This window comes from Dryas octopetala, chromosome 4 (genome assembly GCF_963921425.1).
Source record: "Dryas octopetala chromosome 4, drDryOcto1.1, whole genome shotgun sequence".
Taxonomy (NCBI): Eukaryota; Viridiplantae; Streptophyta; class Magnoliopsida; order Rosales; family Rosaceae; genus Dryas; species Dryas octopetala.
The window spans coordinates 1,261,499-1,280,695 of NC_141369.1; the positions used below are offsets into that span (position 1 = coordinate 1,261,499).

Consider the following 19,197-nt stretch of genomic DNA (forward strand, 5'->3'; position numbering starts at 1 on the left):
TCAATTTGAGGCAGCCCTTCAACCATGTTTTTGTTTGATAACATCTTCAAGCTTCCATAATTCAAGTGGCCATATCTGTCATGCCATAACCTGAAAGTTTCTTTCTCTACACCAACAAAGTATGATAAATTTGTTGTATGTAGTCTGAGCGGAAATAAATTATTTCCTGCAACACCAATCTTTGCAACAAGTTGATTCTTCCTTGATAAGAAGCAAGCATTATCATGGAAATAAATCGCATACCCCTTCTTTAGAAGATGACCAACACTTAATAAATTACTCTTCAAGCCAGGTACATAATAAACTTCTGACATCTTCTCAATATTTCCATATTTTGATTTAAAAGAAATTTCTCCGACTCCTTCAATTTTATAGGCTTTAGCATCACTGATTGTCACTTGCCCATGATTAACTGAAGAGAGAGTTGAGAAAAGATTTTTGTTACCTGTCATATGCTTGCTAGCTCCACTGTCCAGATACCACACATCATCAATACTATTTCCACTTCCATGATATGCCAGCAACAAGGTTTCTTGAGAGTCATTACTCTCAAAATTGGTTTGATGCACAAAACCAGCCCCATTTTTCTTGTCATCAGCTTGCTTGAACCTACATTCACGTATTGTGTGACCAGGTTTGTTGCAATAAAAACATTCAAAGTAGCCACGACCTCTTCCTCTCTGGTAGCCACGACCTCTTCCTCTGTAAGATGAGAAGTTTGAATTTTTATCGCCTTCAGTTGGAGCGCTCGAAGAACCTCCTTCACTTCCTTGAGAATTAGCACCCCTTCCATAAGAACTGAAATTTCTTCCTCTTCTTCCTCCTCTTCCACGCCAATTATTTTGATGAGACCAACAACCACGGTTGCTATTGCCTCCCGTAGGAGAAACTTGGGACTTGAGAGCTTGATCAGGTTGTGCAATGGAAGGATTCCTCAAATTGATTTTGATCTCATGGGCCTCTAATCTTCCTTGCAGGTCTTCCAAAGTGAGAGTAGAGATATCTGTGGATTCCTCAATGGCAGCTTCAATATAATCAAACTTTGGTAATAAGCTTCTTAGGACTTTTTCAACGACTCTGTCATCTTCTAAAATCTCTCCATTTGATGCCATTTGATTAACCACAGATGTGACTCTTGAAATATAATCTTTAATACTCTCAGTTTCCTTCATCTCCAATTTTTCAAATTCGGAGCGTAAAGTTTGAAGACGAACCATTTTCACTTTTTGCTTTCCCTTGTAGGCTCTATAAATAATGTCCCAAGCCTGCTTTGAATTTTCGACTTTGGCAATTCTCTCATATACCGGCATCTCGATTGTTTGGTATATTTTGAAAAGTGCCTTGCTGTCCTTTTTTCGATTCTCCTCCAATGCATTTTTCTGGGCCTGCGATAAGGCATCTTCATCTTCGGGCTGGTCGTAGCCGTCTTCAACAAAGCTCCACAATCCTAGGGATTTCAACAACACTTTCACATTGTTGCTCCAATAATCATAGTTATCCCCACTGAAACGAGGAATAAGAGAAAGCAAATTTGAACCACCATTTGAGTTGGTATTTGCCATCTCAGCTACACTGCTCTCTCTCACCTTTTCTTTTTCTTTCTCTTTGGCAACACTCCTCTCTCACTTTTTTCTTTCTATATAGGCTCTGATACCAATATGTAGAAAGAAGATGCTAACTCTTAATAATTTTACTGGGAGAAAATACTTTTATTCAACTTCTCACACACAACTGAACTTGTTACAAGGTTACAGATTTAAAGCCTTTCAAAGACCCTTTCCACTTCCTTACACTTTAATGAAAAATAAACATTCCCCCAGCCTAATTAAAACCATAACTGAAAACTTAAAAACTCAATTCATAGACATGAATGAGGAAAAACATAACAGAAACATAAATGAGAAAAATGCATAACTGAAAAACTTAAATAGGGAATTCATGAGGCTGCATAATTTTGTTTAATTTTCCAACCCTTTTGTCCAAGTTGGGAATTGCATGCATGGGGGGATTGGCAGGAAGATCAATAGTAGTGAAATCTCCAAATTCATCCGTGACACCTATGTATATCCTAAATTGACCTTCTTCAATTGTCTTCCTCCTATATGGCAATTCAAAAACACCAAAGCACCTGCAGATTTATGTTAATCATCAAAATAACTTTCCCGATGAATGCAAATGTCAGTTTTATATATACTTTCTATGTTTCCAGTTGAATACAATGTTCTTTTTGCTATGATTTATCAATTTTAATTGTATGATTGTCTCGCATTGAATCCAAATATATATAATTTTCACTTCTTTTTCAGCTAATCGAACTATATATATCCACAAATTAAACAATATCATAAATGTAAAAATGATGTTTTCGCTTTGCATTTAAGTCAAGGTTGATCATAATTACTCATCAAAGTTGATCATGAATTGCTTTCTGTAAGGTCCAGGGTTATTGTAATATACTAATTAATATTGAGGTATAGTATCCATCCACTTTCTCCATCCACTTTCTCTATTAATATTGAGGTGGTATACTAATTATTGTAATATATTAATATGTGCTCAATTTACTAACCTGGTAGCAGATTATGTGCTCAATTTACTTAAATGAAGAAAGAAATCATAATCTTTTGTCTAAACCTGCTTGTTATTGATATTCTTAATTTTTTGAACTAAGTCAACAAAGTGTTTGTAGTAATGTCAATTAGAGATCTGCTAATTCGATAATTACTCACATAGATCAAGATTATATATAATGTATACAAATATGTATGTATAGATATATATATATATAGAGAGAGAGAGAGAGAGAGAGAGAGAGAGAGAGAGAGAGAGAGAGAGAGGACAGACATTTAAGTGCACAAATGCTATATTCTAAGCTAATCCAATGGTTACTGTTTACTTACATGCTATAAATTTTTGTTTTGTATATGACTTTCAAACATTTGTTTTGTATTATGGCACATAAGTTAATATTTGTACGTTGCATTGCATGCAGCCATTTAACTTATATGAGTCTGATTCTTTTTCATGTGAATTTGGTTTTTGGTTGATATCTTTTGTATCTTCTTTAACTTTTTCATAATGGTTTTTTTTTTTTTTTGCCTTTTTTATATTTTATTTACCTGAACTTTACATTCAATCTCACTTTACCACCTAAAAAAAAAATTGTGTCAATGTACCATCTGAATTAAAAATTTATTACAATGTACCACCTGACCCTCATTCCGTCATAACTTCTATTAAAAAAGATCTTGTGCCGTGCAGATGACCCTCTTTTCAAGGATTTTTTCGTCATTTTATGCCGAAAGAAGGTTTCTCCATCCCTGACCTTTCTCCTCCCCTTCTTGGGCATGGCAAATCTGCCATTACCAGCTCCCCACCGCCTTGAACCACCATGAATTATTGAAACAGATGCCTTCGACCATGAATTTTAAAACGTATTTGTTTGTTCCTTGTGCCTTCGACCAGATACTGGAGGTAAGGATTTACATTTCCAAATATAAATGTCTAGTCCAACTTGGTCTCAATGTTCTCTGACCCAAAGAAAAAAGAAAAACTTTTTATCAATGTAAACATTAATTATTAATAAAAACATTTGTAGCCCAGAAAAAAAAATTGAGCTTGTAGAATTGAAACATATAGATCAAGATATTTCAATCAAACCGAAATGCAACAATAAAAGAGTCCACTTACAGCCATTTCTTTTATCATTGTAATATATGAATAGTGGTACTTCATTATTTTTCTTTTTTTAATAAAGAGAGAGGATTGAATTCGTATATTAACAGGTGGCAGCCATGGTTTTTCAGGGTATTAATCTAAGAACTACATGAATTCAGTTTCTCTCTCTTTCTTAGAAGCCATTGAAAGAGAGAGAAACTGAATTCTGGAGTATTAATCTAAGAAGGAAAAAGGAGTAGAGAGTGATTAATTTTGAACTTTCTTGAGAAAATCACTATGTCAAGAGATTTTTGGGTTTCAATGGATCTATGAGTGTTGGAATAGATGGAGGAGAAGTTCAAATATGGGGTTTTAGAGAGAGAATGCCATAAAAGAAGAGAAGACAGATTTATCATGCCCAAGAAGGAGAGGAGAAAGGTCAGGGATGAAGAAATCCTCTTTGGGCATAAAATGACGAAAAACTCTTGAAAAGAGGGTATGTGCGCGACACATGATTTTTTTTAACAGAAGTTATAACGGAATGTGGGTTAGGTGGTACATTGTAATAAATTTTTAATTTAGGTGGTAGATTGACACAATTTTTTTTTTAGGCGGTAAAATAAGATTAAGTGTAAAATTCAAGTGGGCAAAGTGTAAAAAAGTATTTTTTTTTATTTAGTTTTGAAGATTTCGTTTCCTGATTATGTTGTAGGACTATTATTTTACACCACGGAGAAGGGGTTATCAGAAGCATTCTCTCAATATAGTCAAGTGATTGAAGGTGTGACTTGTGGGATATCCATATGCCATGTTTGTAGGTGGGACTTGTGAGATAGTTGACTTGATGGGTAGAATTACATTTTTTCTATCTCTTTATCATGCAGCTTGAGAAAGTCAAAAAGCAAGCATAGCATTAAGTCCTAGAATCTGTTTTGCAACGTGTTAAGGAGTTGGCCACCATCTATCCATATCCGAGGAAAAGCATGTCCACTTGAAACACTCTTGTTATGTATTATTTCTCAACTCCCAACACAACAGTAACGCACAACCCCCTTGTCATTTGCTGTTAGAGGATTAGAGCAAATAGATCACTATAATGAAAGAGTTTAGTCACGAAAAAAAATGAAAGACAAAAATATAGGACTTGATATACACATTAATTTAATTGATGATATGTTTAGAGTTGGTTGATGTTGTCTCACATTTATTCTCAAGGGCCGCAACTTGGAAGTTAGAGAAAAAAGAAAGAAAGATATATATATATATATATATACAGGAAGCTTCAGTTACGGGATCCCGCATCCCAGCCTATTTGCGGGACTTGATTGCTGGCCGTTGGATCTCTTTTAATGAGATCCAACAGTGGATATTTTAACATATCTCATATATCTGCCTTCACCATTGCCCAAACCAAATCCTGTGCCTTTTTTGTTTTCTTCTTCCTCTGCCAGTCTACCCTCCCTTTCCCCTTTCCCACGTGTGCCCATGTTTGCACTTGTAGAGCCAAAACTCAGGATTACCTCTGCTGATTCAACAACCCTTTTGGATTTAGATTTTAGATATAAAACTGTAGCACTGCCTTTATCAGTTTTAACATACCAGGCATAGACTACCTGCACCCTTGATTTTGTAAAAGTTGACCAACTCTGTATACTCTGTTTCACGCATGATTTCTGAAAAATTGAACAAACCACACAAATTTTACATCTACAGTTCTCTCATAGCATTAAAGGAAGGTTGTATGAGAATATATCATTATTCATTAATTTGTCATATGTACCAATCAGCAGGTCCTATTCTATATAACCTCAAAAGCAAGTTGTTTTTGAAAGTAGTATAGTCTGTGTTGATAATTATTAAATGGGCATATATGACTCAAATAGGCTGATTTTCTGGGTTTTCTGTGCGCGCGGCTGGGCTGGCTGGAGGAGTGCTGGGCGAGGTCGCCGGCCTGAGGGAAGGTCACCGGAGAGTGGCAACTGCGAGGGGAGGCCGGCGTTGATGGCCGGTGCTGCGCACAGAGGGGGAGAGCAGAGAGAGAGACACGGGGCGAGAGAGAGAATGAGGGGAGAGTGTGAGCTCGGGAGGGTGGCCGGCGCCTGGTGTGTTCGCCGGTAAGCTTAGGTCGGAAGGGGGGGGGTCGACGGCGAGCTGGGTGATGGTGGTGGTCGGTTGCTGGGTCGTGGGCGCAAGGGTGGGTTTTGCGTTAATGGATCTCTTGTTCGTCTGTTCAGCGCCTCTGTTCTTCTTCAGGTGTGGGTTTTCTCTGTAACTAGACTTACACGGGTTGGGGGATGGGTTAAGTGGGTTATTTGGGGTTAGAGATATGTTAAAATATCCACTGTTGGATCTCATTAAAAGAGATCCAACGGCCAGCAATCAAGTCCCGCAAATAGGCTGGGATGCGGGATCCCGTAACTGAAGCTTCCTGTATATATATATATACCCTTCTTAAATGGTTGCTTTGTAATTTCTATTCGATCTATATGAAGGATACATATAAATTGGTAATGTCTGTGGAATATATGAGATACACATTTTTTTAAGTTAACATTCTATTAATATAAATTAGTGAATGATGTCTTTTTTATGTTAATTGTGAGTGAAAGAGTATTATTTATTTTGTTACATTAGTGCTGATGGATGAATTTTAAAATATTAATAGAAGTATGGATAAGAGTTGGGTAAATTTGGATCGAATGACAACATAATTCAAGGATAAGTTACGATCGTTTCTAGATGCTGCTTTTGCCTATGTTGCTTCTAGTGATAAGATATGTTGTCCTTGCCCAAAGTGTTGTAACCACTATCGTGAGAGCCGAACAATTGTTAAGCGTCATCTTGCTGTGAGAGGAGTGTATCACAAGTATAAGAATGCTATTTGGAGACATCATGGGGAACCATATACTAATGAACCTTTAGCTAGAGAGCAAATTGACAATGAAGGCCATGATGAGATGGATGACATGCATGATTTTCTTAATGAAGCTTTCGTTATCGGAGAAAATGTTGGGACATTGAGAGAACCACCCATCTTTGACGACTAAACACCTGAGGCTGAAAGATTTTATAAATTACTTGAAGAAGCAAAAAAGGAGTTGTACCCTGGGTGTAAGAAGTTTAAGTGTTTGGAAGGCATTGTCAGATTGTACCAAATAAAGGTCTTGGGGGGTTAGAGCGATAATTCTTTCTCTATGTTGTGGGATTTTATAAAACAAACTTATCCCGATGGGGAAAGTTTGCCAAAGTCTTTTTATCATGCCAAAAAGCCTATCACTGCGTTGGGGGTTAGCTTACGAGAAAATCGATGTATGCCCTAACGATTGCATGTTATTTTGGAAAGAAACATCAAATTTGAATGACATTGGGGCGGATAGATAGTGACATCCGCCCCTAATATTAATTAGCAACGGTTGCAATAGGGTCGTTTATCATTTCTGCCTCTCCCACCGCCCCTATGCCATTTAGGGGCGTTTTTGCGCCCCTATTATTTTTTGTAGGGGCGAATCTTTTTTGCCCCTATAACCCATTTTTCTTGTAGTGTTTCATACCTTTGGAAGACTTATTTTAATTAGTTTTCCTAAGTTATTTTATCAGATATTTTGGAATAAATACTAAAAAGTAAAGCCATTTAGGATTCACTACTAAAAACTTTCAAAATACCCAAAATAGACACCAAGCAATCAGACCTGAAGATACAAACGCACATAGATCTACATCTCTTTTGCCACAAAGCAACAAACTTGTGACTATTCCTTATGGCAATAGCTGTGACTGATTGACAGTCACAATAAAAGAAAAATAGCCCCACACTCCATAATGCATACAAAGCATCCAGAGATTCCTTTACTCTTGTAACGTAGTATGTCTCAATCTGTATAAATAGAAGAGGCTTTCACTCTCGTAAAGACGCTCAGAGAGGAAAACAACTCTCATGCTCTCTACTTTCCATCTTTCTCTCTGTTTGGGCCGTAAATTGGCATTTACCATGGCAAGACAAGTAAAATGAGATTGGTTGTGGAGGGGAGGTTGGCCTACCTTCATTCCTGAAGTTTAAGTCATGCCAGCCTAGCTAAGTGGAGACTTAAATTGAACACATGACGTGCGATGTTACCGCTGAACCAAGAGAGTTGAAAGAGGCTGCTAATGGGGTCCCAAAAACCACAAGATGACAACCCAAATAGATGGCTGGGTATTTCAGATAGAAAAGAAGCATAGGCGGCAATTTATTTTTATATTTGAGCGGCCTAAAATCCAACTAGCAGTTGTTTGTTTGTTGTTTGGATCAAAGAAAAAAAGAGAGAGGAGTTGCGAGGAGTGTTGCCGGCATGAGAGGAAAAGTGGGTTTTGGAGTGTATATTTGTGGAAGAGGAATAGTTGGGTTTTCCAATAAGAAAATGAGGAGATAGGTGCGCAAATTTGGAGGTTGATACATCAAGTGAAGGAGGTTGCAGTATGTTTATTTTGAAGTTGCAGTATATATACACACATATATCTGCACGGGTCATAACTCATAAGCCATGTGAATTGGCTTGCAAAGAAAAGGGAATAAAAGAAATGCAATGATTACTGTCAAGTGATGGGCTTTGTGGTGTAATTCTGGGATGGAAGAATGACATATATATGTATATACAATTGAGAGATAAGAAATGAAGCCAGTAAGTGGCGTGTGCATATATGCCTTCTATATATGTATATGCACTTATACATATATACATTACATATTATATATATATATATATATACATACATTAGAAGTCAAAGGAAGATAGCCAGAAAAGTGGTGTCTACATGCAGTACATATATATATATGTGGTTTGATGGGTGGCTGAGAATTTAATAAATAAGATATACATATATATATTTATATACATATCGGTATATATATATATATATATATATATATATATTATGCCTAGCCAAATACATGTTTTAAAGACCAAAAAGTGGTTTTTACTTTTAAGTGGGCCCAGACTATTTTGAAAAAGAGACATGAAAGTTGGCCACCCAAAGTCTATAAATATTTTGTCCAGCCTCATTCTTCTTGTTTTTTCCGGCCTCCTTCTTCCTGTTTTGTCCAGTCTCTCTCCTCTCCTTTTCTACTAAAATTCCTTCTAGGCTATCCCGGCTACCTCCACCCACAAAATATCTTATGATTGGCCTGGATTGCTTTTTTCCCATTATTTCCATCCGTCCAACTACTTTATTGTTTTTCACACTCAAATTACCTTCAACTTAGCACGGGTGACTTTCTTTATTTATTTTTATGTTTTGATCATCCGATCCTTTATATGTTGATTTCACCCAAATAACAACTATGTTGATCGCCCAACCTTGTGAGCATGATGAAAGTGATCAATTAAAATCTATCCGGGTTACCTCGCCCTTGGTTTCAAAAGTGTTGTTCGCCCACTACATGAGGCCGGGCGAAAATGTCTTGTGAGCGGCTAAAAGGGCTTATGGGAGGCCGGATTTTGGCGATGGATCATGAAAGTGGCTCGACTTGAGTGAGAAAAGGCCAAAACATTTAATTTATTATTGATGAATAAGAGGCCCAATTTATTATTTTAATAAAAGAAAAGAGTGATTCCGGCCTATTTTGAGGCCGGGTCATCTCTTTCTTTCGTTTTTTTTAAAGGGCGACGACCTTATAATTTTTCTAGCATTTTGGGCTGAGATTTTATTGATTTTATCAAGAGCCCATCTAGCCCGAAAAAGTCTAAAGCTCATGGATGGAAATTTCTTAGCAAATAATGGCTCTGCCCAAATTGCATAAGGATTTCTCATCCACAAATAAGTTCTACTTAAGCTAGAATTTCGTCCAAGGGAGAGCTCGAATCCAAGTTAAAGACAGGCTTTCCTTAAAAAAAAAAAGAAAAAAAAATTAAATGCAAGATCAATCAAAATCCTACCAAGGGAAGAATTCGGAAAGTCTTGGAGACCAAGAGTCCTGAATGAATCAAGAAGCCAAGACGTCCAAGTAAAGAGTCCAAATTTAGAAAGGATTCTGATCGACCATCAATGCTCAAGATCACGTGGTTATCAAGGAAGAATCCGGTCGAATCCTAAATTCAAGAGAGTTCAAATCTCATCCGTATAATGTGTCTAGAGGGAATTTCGGGCCAAGTAATGGCCCATTGCTATCCTAACCCTTATATATAGACGCATTCAGAAGAGGAAATAGGACACATTCAACACACAACAATCAACTCACAAACTTTCAAGCTCTCAAGAATCTCTCAAAGTTCTTTTGCATTCGATTTTACTTAGTTGCTACCATTCAAGATGCTTTTAGGTTTTCAATAGTTCTAGTTCACTAGGTTTGTAGCTCTGCCATCATCCTTCCCAAAGGCTTGTGGTATCGATTTAGTTTTTTTCTTTACTTTTCATACAACTTTGTTTGTCATTACTTCAAATTTAATGCAATTTTTCTTTCATTCGCTCTCAATCTAATGCCTGCTATTTTCATTGTTTCTTGAATCTTGAGGTTAACTTGGCTGGTCAAGATCGTATTAAGTTCCAGCATGTGCCCACTTGAACCTTGAACCCCATAATCAAGGCTTGGCCGTTTAGAGTTTTGGCTATGGATGTGATCGAAGAGATTCACCCATCGTCAAGCAAGGGTCATTCTTACATCTTAGTGGCCACCGACTACTCCACTAAGTGGGTCGAGGCTGTGCCTTTGAAGAAGGTATCTCAGGTGGAGTTTATTCAATTTGTAAAAGAAAACAACATTCACCGTTTCGGCCTGTCCGAATCCATTATCCCTGATCGGGCAAAATATTTCATTGGGGTGGATGTCAAGGCGTTCATGGAAAAAAATGAGATTAAGTTGCATCATTCCACCCCATATTACGCCCAAGGCAATGGCCAAGCAGAGGCTAACAACAAAGTTATCAAGAATATCATTCAAAAAGCTATAACGGACAAGCCAAATAAATGACATGAAATTTTGTCCGAGACCTTGTGGGCATATCGAACGTCAAGGAGATCGAGAACATGAACAACACCCTTTGCCTTAACATATGGGCATGACGCGGTTTTACCTATGAAGATGGCAGTCAAATCCTTACGAGTCGCCCTCCAAGAAAGCTTAACACCAGATGAGTACACCCAAGCCATGGTTCAAGAACTCGAAGAGTTTGATGAATCGAGATTGAAAGCCCTGGATAACTTGAAAATTAAAAAACAAGCAGTAGCGAGAGCGTATGATAAGAAAACAAAGGCCAAGAGCTTTGGAGAGGGCGATTGGGTTTGGAAAACAATCCTACCTCTTGATGTGCACGACCAGAAATTTAGAAAATGGTCACCCACTTGGAAGGAACCATTTGTCGTGGATAAGGTTTTGGGAGAGGGGGCATATCATTTGAAAGATTATGACGGTCAGCTTCATGATGCCCCGATCAATGACCGATACTTGAAGAAATATTACCCGACATCGTAAGAATTGATGGAGAGAGAAAATGCATAATATAAAAAATATATATATATAATTTTGAATTGCCAAGGTTGACTGGAGTGCATATATATCGTGGGACGGTCGAAATCACAAAAATAGGGCTAAGAATGGCCTAATATCTCAAAATAGGCCGGAATCGGCCTGTCGAACACAAAACATCTAAAATGGCCTAGAAGGATAAACAAAAGTTAATGAAACGCAGCCAAAATACATAGCAAAAATGGCCAAAAGCTATATAAATGAGGGAAGATCTAAACCAGGCGAAAGAGCCCAAGGACTGCAGTACTAATCAGTTGCAGCAGATAGCGAATCGAAGCCTCTGTAGTCGCGTGCTCTCCCTCAAGTCCCTGAAAATAGGCTTGCTTCCTGGCAAGACTCTTAAGCTTGGAAATGCATGGCTGGATCCCTTGGGACTCTCTATCCTCCTCGGCTGCTAGCTTTGTCAACTCGAGCTCAATCTCTTTTTTCTTGTCCATCAACTCCTGACGACGAAGACACCGCTCTTGTTTCTTTCTATACTTCTCCTCTAATTCACCTCGAACAATCTGAATCTGAGCGGGAAGTCGTTGTCCTGCCTCAAGGCAACTAGAAATACCTAAGTATCGATCTAGAGCAGACAGGAATACATGCATCATCTGCTCAACCATAGTCGGGGTGGTGGACTCCAATGCACTAGCCTCAGCCAACTGCCTAAGAGATGTATGAAGGTTCGTTTGGTAAGCTTCGCCAATCATGGCCCTAGGCTCCCGATTGAACAGATCTTGGAATGTGGTATAGAGGTCAGGAGACTGAACACCAGTGGAAATAGGTGTGCTGGAAGAGGCCGTGGGAACAGAGGTGGCAGCAAGGAGATCATCGACCCCCTTCCAAATATCATCACTCGAACATGCAGAACCCTACACCAAAGGGGGATAAGTTAGAATACGTGCTAACCAAGTAAAAAAGGAACTATAGTTGTAAGAACTTTGAGGTAGACAATTTACATCATGAGGTTGAGCAGATGGGCCGGAATCAATGATGGTGGAGGCATCGTTCTGACCCACGGTCACCTGAAAGGTAAAAAGGCATTTTTGAGAAACAGTTTGAGCAAGCGAAGTTAAAAGAGGATAAGAAAAGAAAAGCAAAAACTCACCATGCGGCCAATAGGAATAGAGGATCCTACCTCGGAATGACCTGAGTGGGGCAAAGATGCCATCATAGGTTGGCCGGCATCGGCCTGAAAGGGAGCGTCTCGATCAATAGTATAGTCCTATAATACAACATCAAATAATAAGGTGACAGAGTATAAGTATGAACAAAGGATAAAAGTACAATTATAGGACTTACCTCTACATGGTCGGGAGAGCTAGCGGTATCAGTAACTGGTGCATCAGCAGTCGTGGTCTCGGTGTGAGTGGGGACATGGCCCGATGTGCCCGTCTCCTCAACCGGAGCCTCAGAAAAGGTAGAACTTAAACGAGCAGAAAACTGAATCACTGGGCTCGCTACCTACCAAGGTTGGTCAAGGGATGAACTTAGTTGAAGTCAAAGGAATCGAGATGGACTTCAAAGAAATAGCTCAGTCAACTTACCCGCAGGTCAGGCGAAGTGACAAACTGAACCAGTGGACTATCGTCAGAAGCATATTTCGTCACTATGGTAGTGTCCATTTAGCCGTGTTTGTCGGTCGGAGGAGTGGTTGTGACGGAAGAACTCGGACCCTAAAGTAGAAAAAGTAAAATGGTCATACTCAAATAAATATAAGAACGGACAACAAACAAGCGTGCACCAACAAAGCTAAGAAACAAACTTGGCGGACGGATTTCTTGGGTTATTTGGTAGGAGCTTGGTCGGACAATTCCTCTTGATTGCTCACTTGATCTGCAAAGAGAAGGGCAACCAAGGTTAGGAAAGCTTGATACCATGAATAGTGGAAAAATCAATAAACAAGAGACTAACCTTGGGCGGGAGTTTTGCGTTTAGTTGCCACCATTTTGAATATTCCTTTGGGTGGTGGAAAGATTGGAACATCCTTGATCGGCCGGGTACCTAGAGCAAGCAAAAGATAAAACAAATTAAATTAAATTAATTAAAAAAAAACATATATGGGTAAGTCGGCCTACCTTAGACTTCTTGTAATTCACGGCTAGCCGGGCCGGAATGGTTGTCATTTGTGGCTCCTCTTGCTTTATCCGCTCCAACCCCATTATTCTCCCTTCTAGTAGAACCTATCAAGACAATAAAACGGTTAGAATTATCAACTAGATATAAGGGAAGAAAAATATAAAATAGAAAAATAGGGAGAATGCATACCCAAAGTTTGGTCCTCGTTGGTTGCCTTGGAGGGCTTGGACTTGGTTATTTTCTTGTAGTTGGCCGACACCAGGCAATAGGCAAATACAATATCGGCTTTGTAATGTCAACATCTACCCAGGATTTTGTAAAGTCTACCCACCAAGAGGTAAACTCGGAAGGTGCACTAAAGTCAACATCTCGAAACGGCACTTCAAAGTCATCCAAAAGGCCATTGTTGTTGGAAATCAATCGGTCCATCGACCCATCATTGAGTTCACCTCGCCAAACCTCATGTACGTTTGGGGAATATATGTTTGGTAGCGGAATGGCTTGTCTAAAGCCAAATTGGCGGCCCACAGTCGGGGTCCAATAAAGCTCACCTCCACACGTGTAATTGGGCGGGCCTACCAAAGACAAATCTATAGTATAGATCACGCCCAAGTAAAATGTTAGTCTAAAGATCCTTGTGCTCACTTTTTTTTCTATTATCACTATACAAAGAATTTAATGCAAGTGTGAGGAAGGATGGGTAGCTCCGATCTAAAAAAGTGGAGAAGTTGGCCGGTGAGAATGTGGACAAGTTGTAAAAGTAAGTGAAATACTCTTCCACCGTCCGCTTCTTAGTGGGTGTGAGTGGAAGTATGCTCTCACCTAGCACTCGGTTTGACGAAACTTGGTACCAAATGGGCGGGCCTCCAGGAAGTACACTTGAAGTCACAATTGAAACAACCATAAAGGGCTCGAGGCGTGGTAATCCAAGGTGGTCTCACCATGTGTTATCTTTTGAAAACCCCGGTATAGATGAGCCAAAACTAATGGACCAAGGGCGATCAGGTCATCACCAACTAGGATCTCGGCTAGAGGTTGGAATTCCTTGGTCATGGTGCAAGAGGCCGGGCAAAATATGTACTTGCACAACCACACATGAAGGAAAGCTACATGCTCTTCCATAGAGACTTCTCCGGATGATTTAGCATTTTCCTTCATAAAACCCACAAAGCTCAAGGAGTTGTCAAGAGTAAAGGCACATGCGGTCGAAGGTTTTTAGCATGTATAATTTTACCATGAGGTCGGAATCCTGCAATGGCGGCCAAGTCAAGTAGAGTAGAAGAAAGCATGCCAAATTGAAGTCGCATAGTATTAGAAGAGGCCGACCAAAAGCATAGAGTGGCCCCGATCAAGGAACGATCACAATAAAATTCACCTTTGTAACAAAGGGTCAAGGGGTCGTGGAAACCACGTTGATGTCATTGATCTCTAAGAATGGGTTCAAGTCGCTCATACCATGCATTCCATGACATATTAGGAGAGCTAGACTCACTAGGTGGGTTGGTCACGCTAGAGCCCTTAGGGGGCACTTTGGCCGATTTGTCAACCTTAGAGGGGGTTGGCCAATTTTTGAAAGGTTTACATCTTTCCCAATTTTTCCACTCAATCGGGCCTCTAAGCCACAATGGGTCATCGTCCCGGTAACTCTTAAGTATCTCATTTATGTTGGTTGGTATGGAAGTGGCAAAGTAAGGGCCAAGAAAGCATTTACCGAAATTAGGAGCGATTGGAGCATATAAGGCATCCATGTAAGTCTTGCATTCATCAACAACTTTGTAGAGCTTTCTTGAGAATTCCTCCGAATCAAGAGAAGAATTTGGTGAAGCCAGGGTGATTGGCTATAAAGAAAGTACCAAAAAAATATCAAGAACACGCGGGAAAGTTTCAAACTTTGACGACAAAGTTTCCAAAAAAACCACCAAAATACATGAAATTGAAGGGAACGAGGTGGGAAAGTGAGACTTACCAAGGATTCTCAAAGAAATCATCAAGAATCACTCCAAATCAAGCCAAATCGAAAGCAAATTAAGCCTATTATGAGGTTTTATGAGACAAGGTTAGAAACTTTTTATTGAGTGCTTTTGGCTATGAAGTTTGTAAAAATGAGGAAGATGAAGAAGAAATGTGATTTTTAAATTACCTTAGTAGAGGTGATGATGTCACAAGAGGGCTTCTCCACCAATTGTTAATTGCCACACTATATACCTATAAGAAGGAGAAATTCAAGAGAAGCGAAAATTTGAAATTCAAATACTTTGCAAACTTTGTGGCTTTGATAGCCAAAACCACAAAGCTTACGGGGGCAAATGTTTGGGCCATAAATTGGCATTTACCATGGCAAGACAAGTAAAATGAGATTGGTTGTGGAGGGGAGGCCGGCCTACCTTTATTCCTGAAGTTTGAGTGATGCCAGCCTAAGTGGAGACTTAAATCGAACACATGGCGTGCGATGTTACCACTGAACCAAGAGAGCTGAAAGGGGCTGCTAATGGGGTCCCAAAAACCACAAGATGACAGCCCAAATAGATGGCTGGGTATTTCAGATAGAAAAGAAGCATAGGCGGCAATTTATTTATATATTTGAGCGGCCTAAAATCCAACTAGCAGTTGTTTGTTTGTTGTTTGGATCAAAGAGAAAAAAGAGAGAGGAGTTGCAAGAAGTGTTGCCGGCATGAGAGGAAAAGTGGGTTTTGGAGTGTATATTTGTGGAAGAGGAATAGTTGAGTTTTCCAATAAGAAAATGAGGAGATAGGTGCGCAAATTTGGAGGTTGATACGTCAAGTGAAGGAGGTTGCAGTAAGTTTATTTTGAAGTTGCAGTATATATATACACATATATCTGCACGGGTCATAACTTATAAGCCATGTGAATTGGCTTGCAAAGAAAAGAGAATAAAAGAAATGCAATGATTATTGTCAAGTGATGGGCTTTGTGGTGTAATTCTGGAATGGAAGAATGACATATATGTATATACAATTGAGAGACAAGAAATGAAGCCAGTAAGTGGCGTGTGCATATATGCCTTCTATATATGTATATGCACTTATACATATATACATTACATATTATATATATATATATATATGAATGGTTAGTTATGTGGCTTATATTATATTATATATATATATATATATACATTAGAAGTCAAAGGAAGATAGCCAACACAGTGGCGTCTACATGCAGCATGTAGTACAATATATGTATATGTGGTTTGATGGGTGGCTGAGAATTTAATAAATAAGATATACATATATATATTTATATACATATAGGTATATATATATATTATGCCTAGCCAAATACATGTTTTAAAGACCAAAAAGTGGTTTTTACTTTTAAGTGGGCCCAAACATATTTTAAAAAAGAGACGTGAAAGTTGGCCACCCAAAGTCTATAAATATTTTGTTCAGCCTCATTCTTCTTGTTTTGTCCAGCCTCTTTCTTCCTATTTTGTCTAGTCTCTCTCCTCTCATTTTCTACTAAAATTCCTTCTAGGCTATCCAGGCTACTTCCACCCACAAAATATTCTATGATTGGCCTAGATTGCTTTTTCCCATTATTTCCATCCGCCAACCTACTCTATCATTTTTCACACTCAAATTACCTTCAACCTAGCACGGGTGACTTTCTTTGTTTTATTTTTATGTTTTGATCACCCAATCCTTTATATGTTGATTTCACCTAAATAACAACTATGTTGATCGCCCAAGCTTGTGAGCATGATGAAAGTGATCAATTAAAATCTATCCGGGCTACCCCGCCCTTGGTTTCAAAAGTGTTGTTCGCCAAATACATAAGGTCGGGCAAAAATGTCTTGTGAGCGGCTAAAAGGGCTTATTGGAGGCCGGATTTTGGCGATGGATCATGAAAGTGGCCTGACTTGAGTGAGAAAAGGCCAAAACATTTCATTTATTATTGATGAATAAGAGGCCCAATTTATTATTTTAATAAAAGAAAAGAGTGATTCCGGCCTATTTTGAGGTCGGGCCATCTCTTTCTTTCGTTTTTTTTAAAGGGCGACGACCTTATAATTTTTCTAACATTTTGGGCTGGAATTTTATTGATTTTATCAAGAACCCATCTAGCCCGAAAAAGTCTAAAGCTCATGGATGGAAATTTCTTAGCCAATAATGGCTCCACCCAAATTGCATAAGGATTTCTCATCCACCAAGGAGTTCTATTTAAGCTAAAATTTCGTCCAAGGGAGAGCCCGAATCCAAGTTAAAGATAGACTTTCCTTAAACAAAAAAATTACATAAATAAATGCAAGATCGATCAAAATCTTACCAAGGGAAGAATTCGGAAAGTCTTGGAGACCAAGAGTCCTGAATGAATCAAGAAGCCAAGATGTCCAAGTAAAGAGTCCAAATTTAGAATGGATTCCAATCGACCATCAATGCTCAAGATCACGTGGTTATCAAGGAAGAATCCGGTCGAATCCTAAATTCAAGAGAGTTCAAATCTCATCCATACAAGGAGTCTAGAGGGAATTCCGGACCAAGTAATGACCCATTGCTATCCTAACCCTTATATATAGACGCATTTAGAGGAGGAAATAGGACACATTCAACACACAACAATCAACTCACAAACTTTCAAGCTCTCAAGAATCTCTCAAAGTTCTTTTGCATTCGATTTTACTTAGTTGCTACCATTCGAGGTGCTTTTAGGTTTTCAATAATTCTAGTTCATTAGGTTTGTAGCTCTGTCATCATCCTTCCCAAAGGCTTGTGTATCGATTTAGTTTTGTTCTTTACTTTTCATGCAATTTTGTTTTTCCTTACTTCAACTTTAATGCAATTTTTCTTTCATTCGCCCTCAATCTAATGCTTGCTATTTTCATTGTTTCTTTGAATCTTGAAGTTAACTTGGTTGGTTAAGATCGTATTGAGTTTCATTATATTTTTGTTATCCATTGTTTTTTTTGTTTTGCTTGGGCACTTGCACCACTTTGTACACGAGTTTGATCACGTAATTCTAAGGAGGCTAACTAGTGGGTCGGATTCCGATTCCGACTAGGCCTAAGCCTTGTCCCCGAGGCTAGAAATGAACCTAGGCCAAGAGTGGTTCCTAGCTTGGCCGATCAATCGCTTGATAAGAATCAATTTAGGCGCAGTTATTCAACCCAATCACTATCACATTCCGATCGAGCCAAAACTTGGCTTGAAGGTGGTACGCTCCGCACTTACACGAAAACGGACCAAAGCGTTGCTTTTGGCCAACCTTGGCTAAAAACGAGTGAACACCCTCTTCCATATTTGTAAGCAATTTAAGTGTATTCAAGTATTCAAGCAATAATATTTAATAAGTTTACATCAACTTCTTTTTCTCTGTTTCTTTTCTTTAAGTTTTAACTTCAATTCCAAAACAGGAAAACATTATCTTAGCATATTATTATCTTGATAAACACGGTCCTTGTATTTTCTTTTCTGGCCAATTAGTCTATATGTTTGTTAAATTTGTCACTGTAAGAAAGGTCTCTGAGTTCTAGCCGTGCTACGTGCAGTATTCCATACTTGATGTATCATATCTCACACAATGTTTAGACGGAACAATTATAGAGATACCATTGGCCTTGAAAACTTTCTTATCATAACAAGAGCAAGATTAACAAACTTTCTTCTAGAATATGAATAACATTTGTAGATTGTATTACAGGTAGAGACTATAACCCTCATTTTTCAGCATACTAAAGGAACTGACAATTTCTTGGCAGATCTCCTTTCAAGAGAAATTCATTAGGTATGGAATTCTTTTTCCAGAACTCTTCTAACAAAGCATAAGCAAGTAGAAGAATGCATGCAGGTAGTTCTAGAAACAACAACAGAGCAAGTGGAGTGTCTCAAGCACCACTACCAACTAGTAATATCTATAACAGAGCAAGTGGGATGCCATAGACACCACTACCAGTTAACAGTATCCATAGTAGAGCACCTATTTACTCTTTTAATGGGATTAAAATACAAGTGTTGCTTGTT

At 38.6% G+C, this 19,197-nt stretch overlaps 1 protein-coding gene across 1 annotated transcript; it reads left to right on the top strand.

Annotated features, from left to right (window-relative positions):
* Positions 1–10,711: 10,711 nt before the first annotated feature.
* On the top strand, positions 10,712–11,101 carry LOC147286006 (uncharacterized). Its single transcript, XM_086239362.1, has one exon. The coding sequence runs from the start codon at positions 10,712–10,714 to the stop codon at positions 11,099–11,101; it is 390 nt and encodes a 129-aa protein (XP_086095488.1).
* Positions 11,102–19,197: the final 8,096 nt, after the last annotated feature.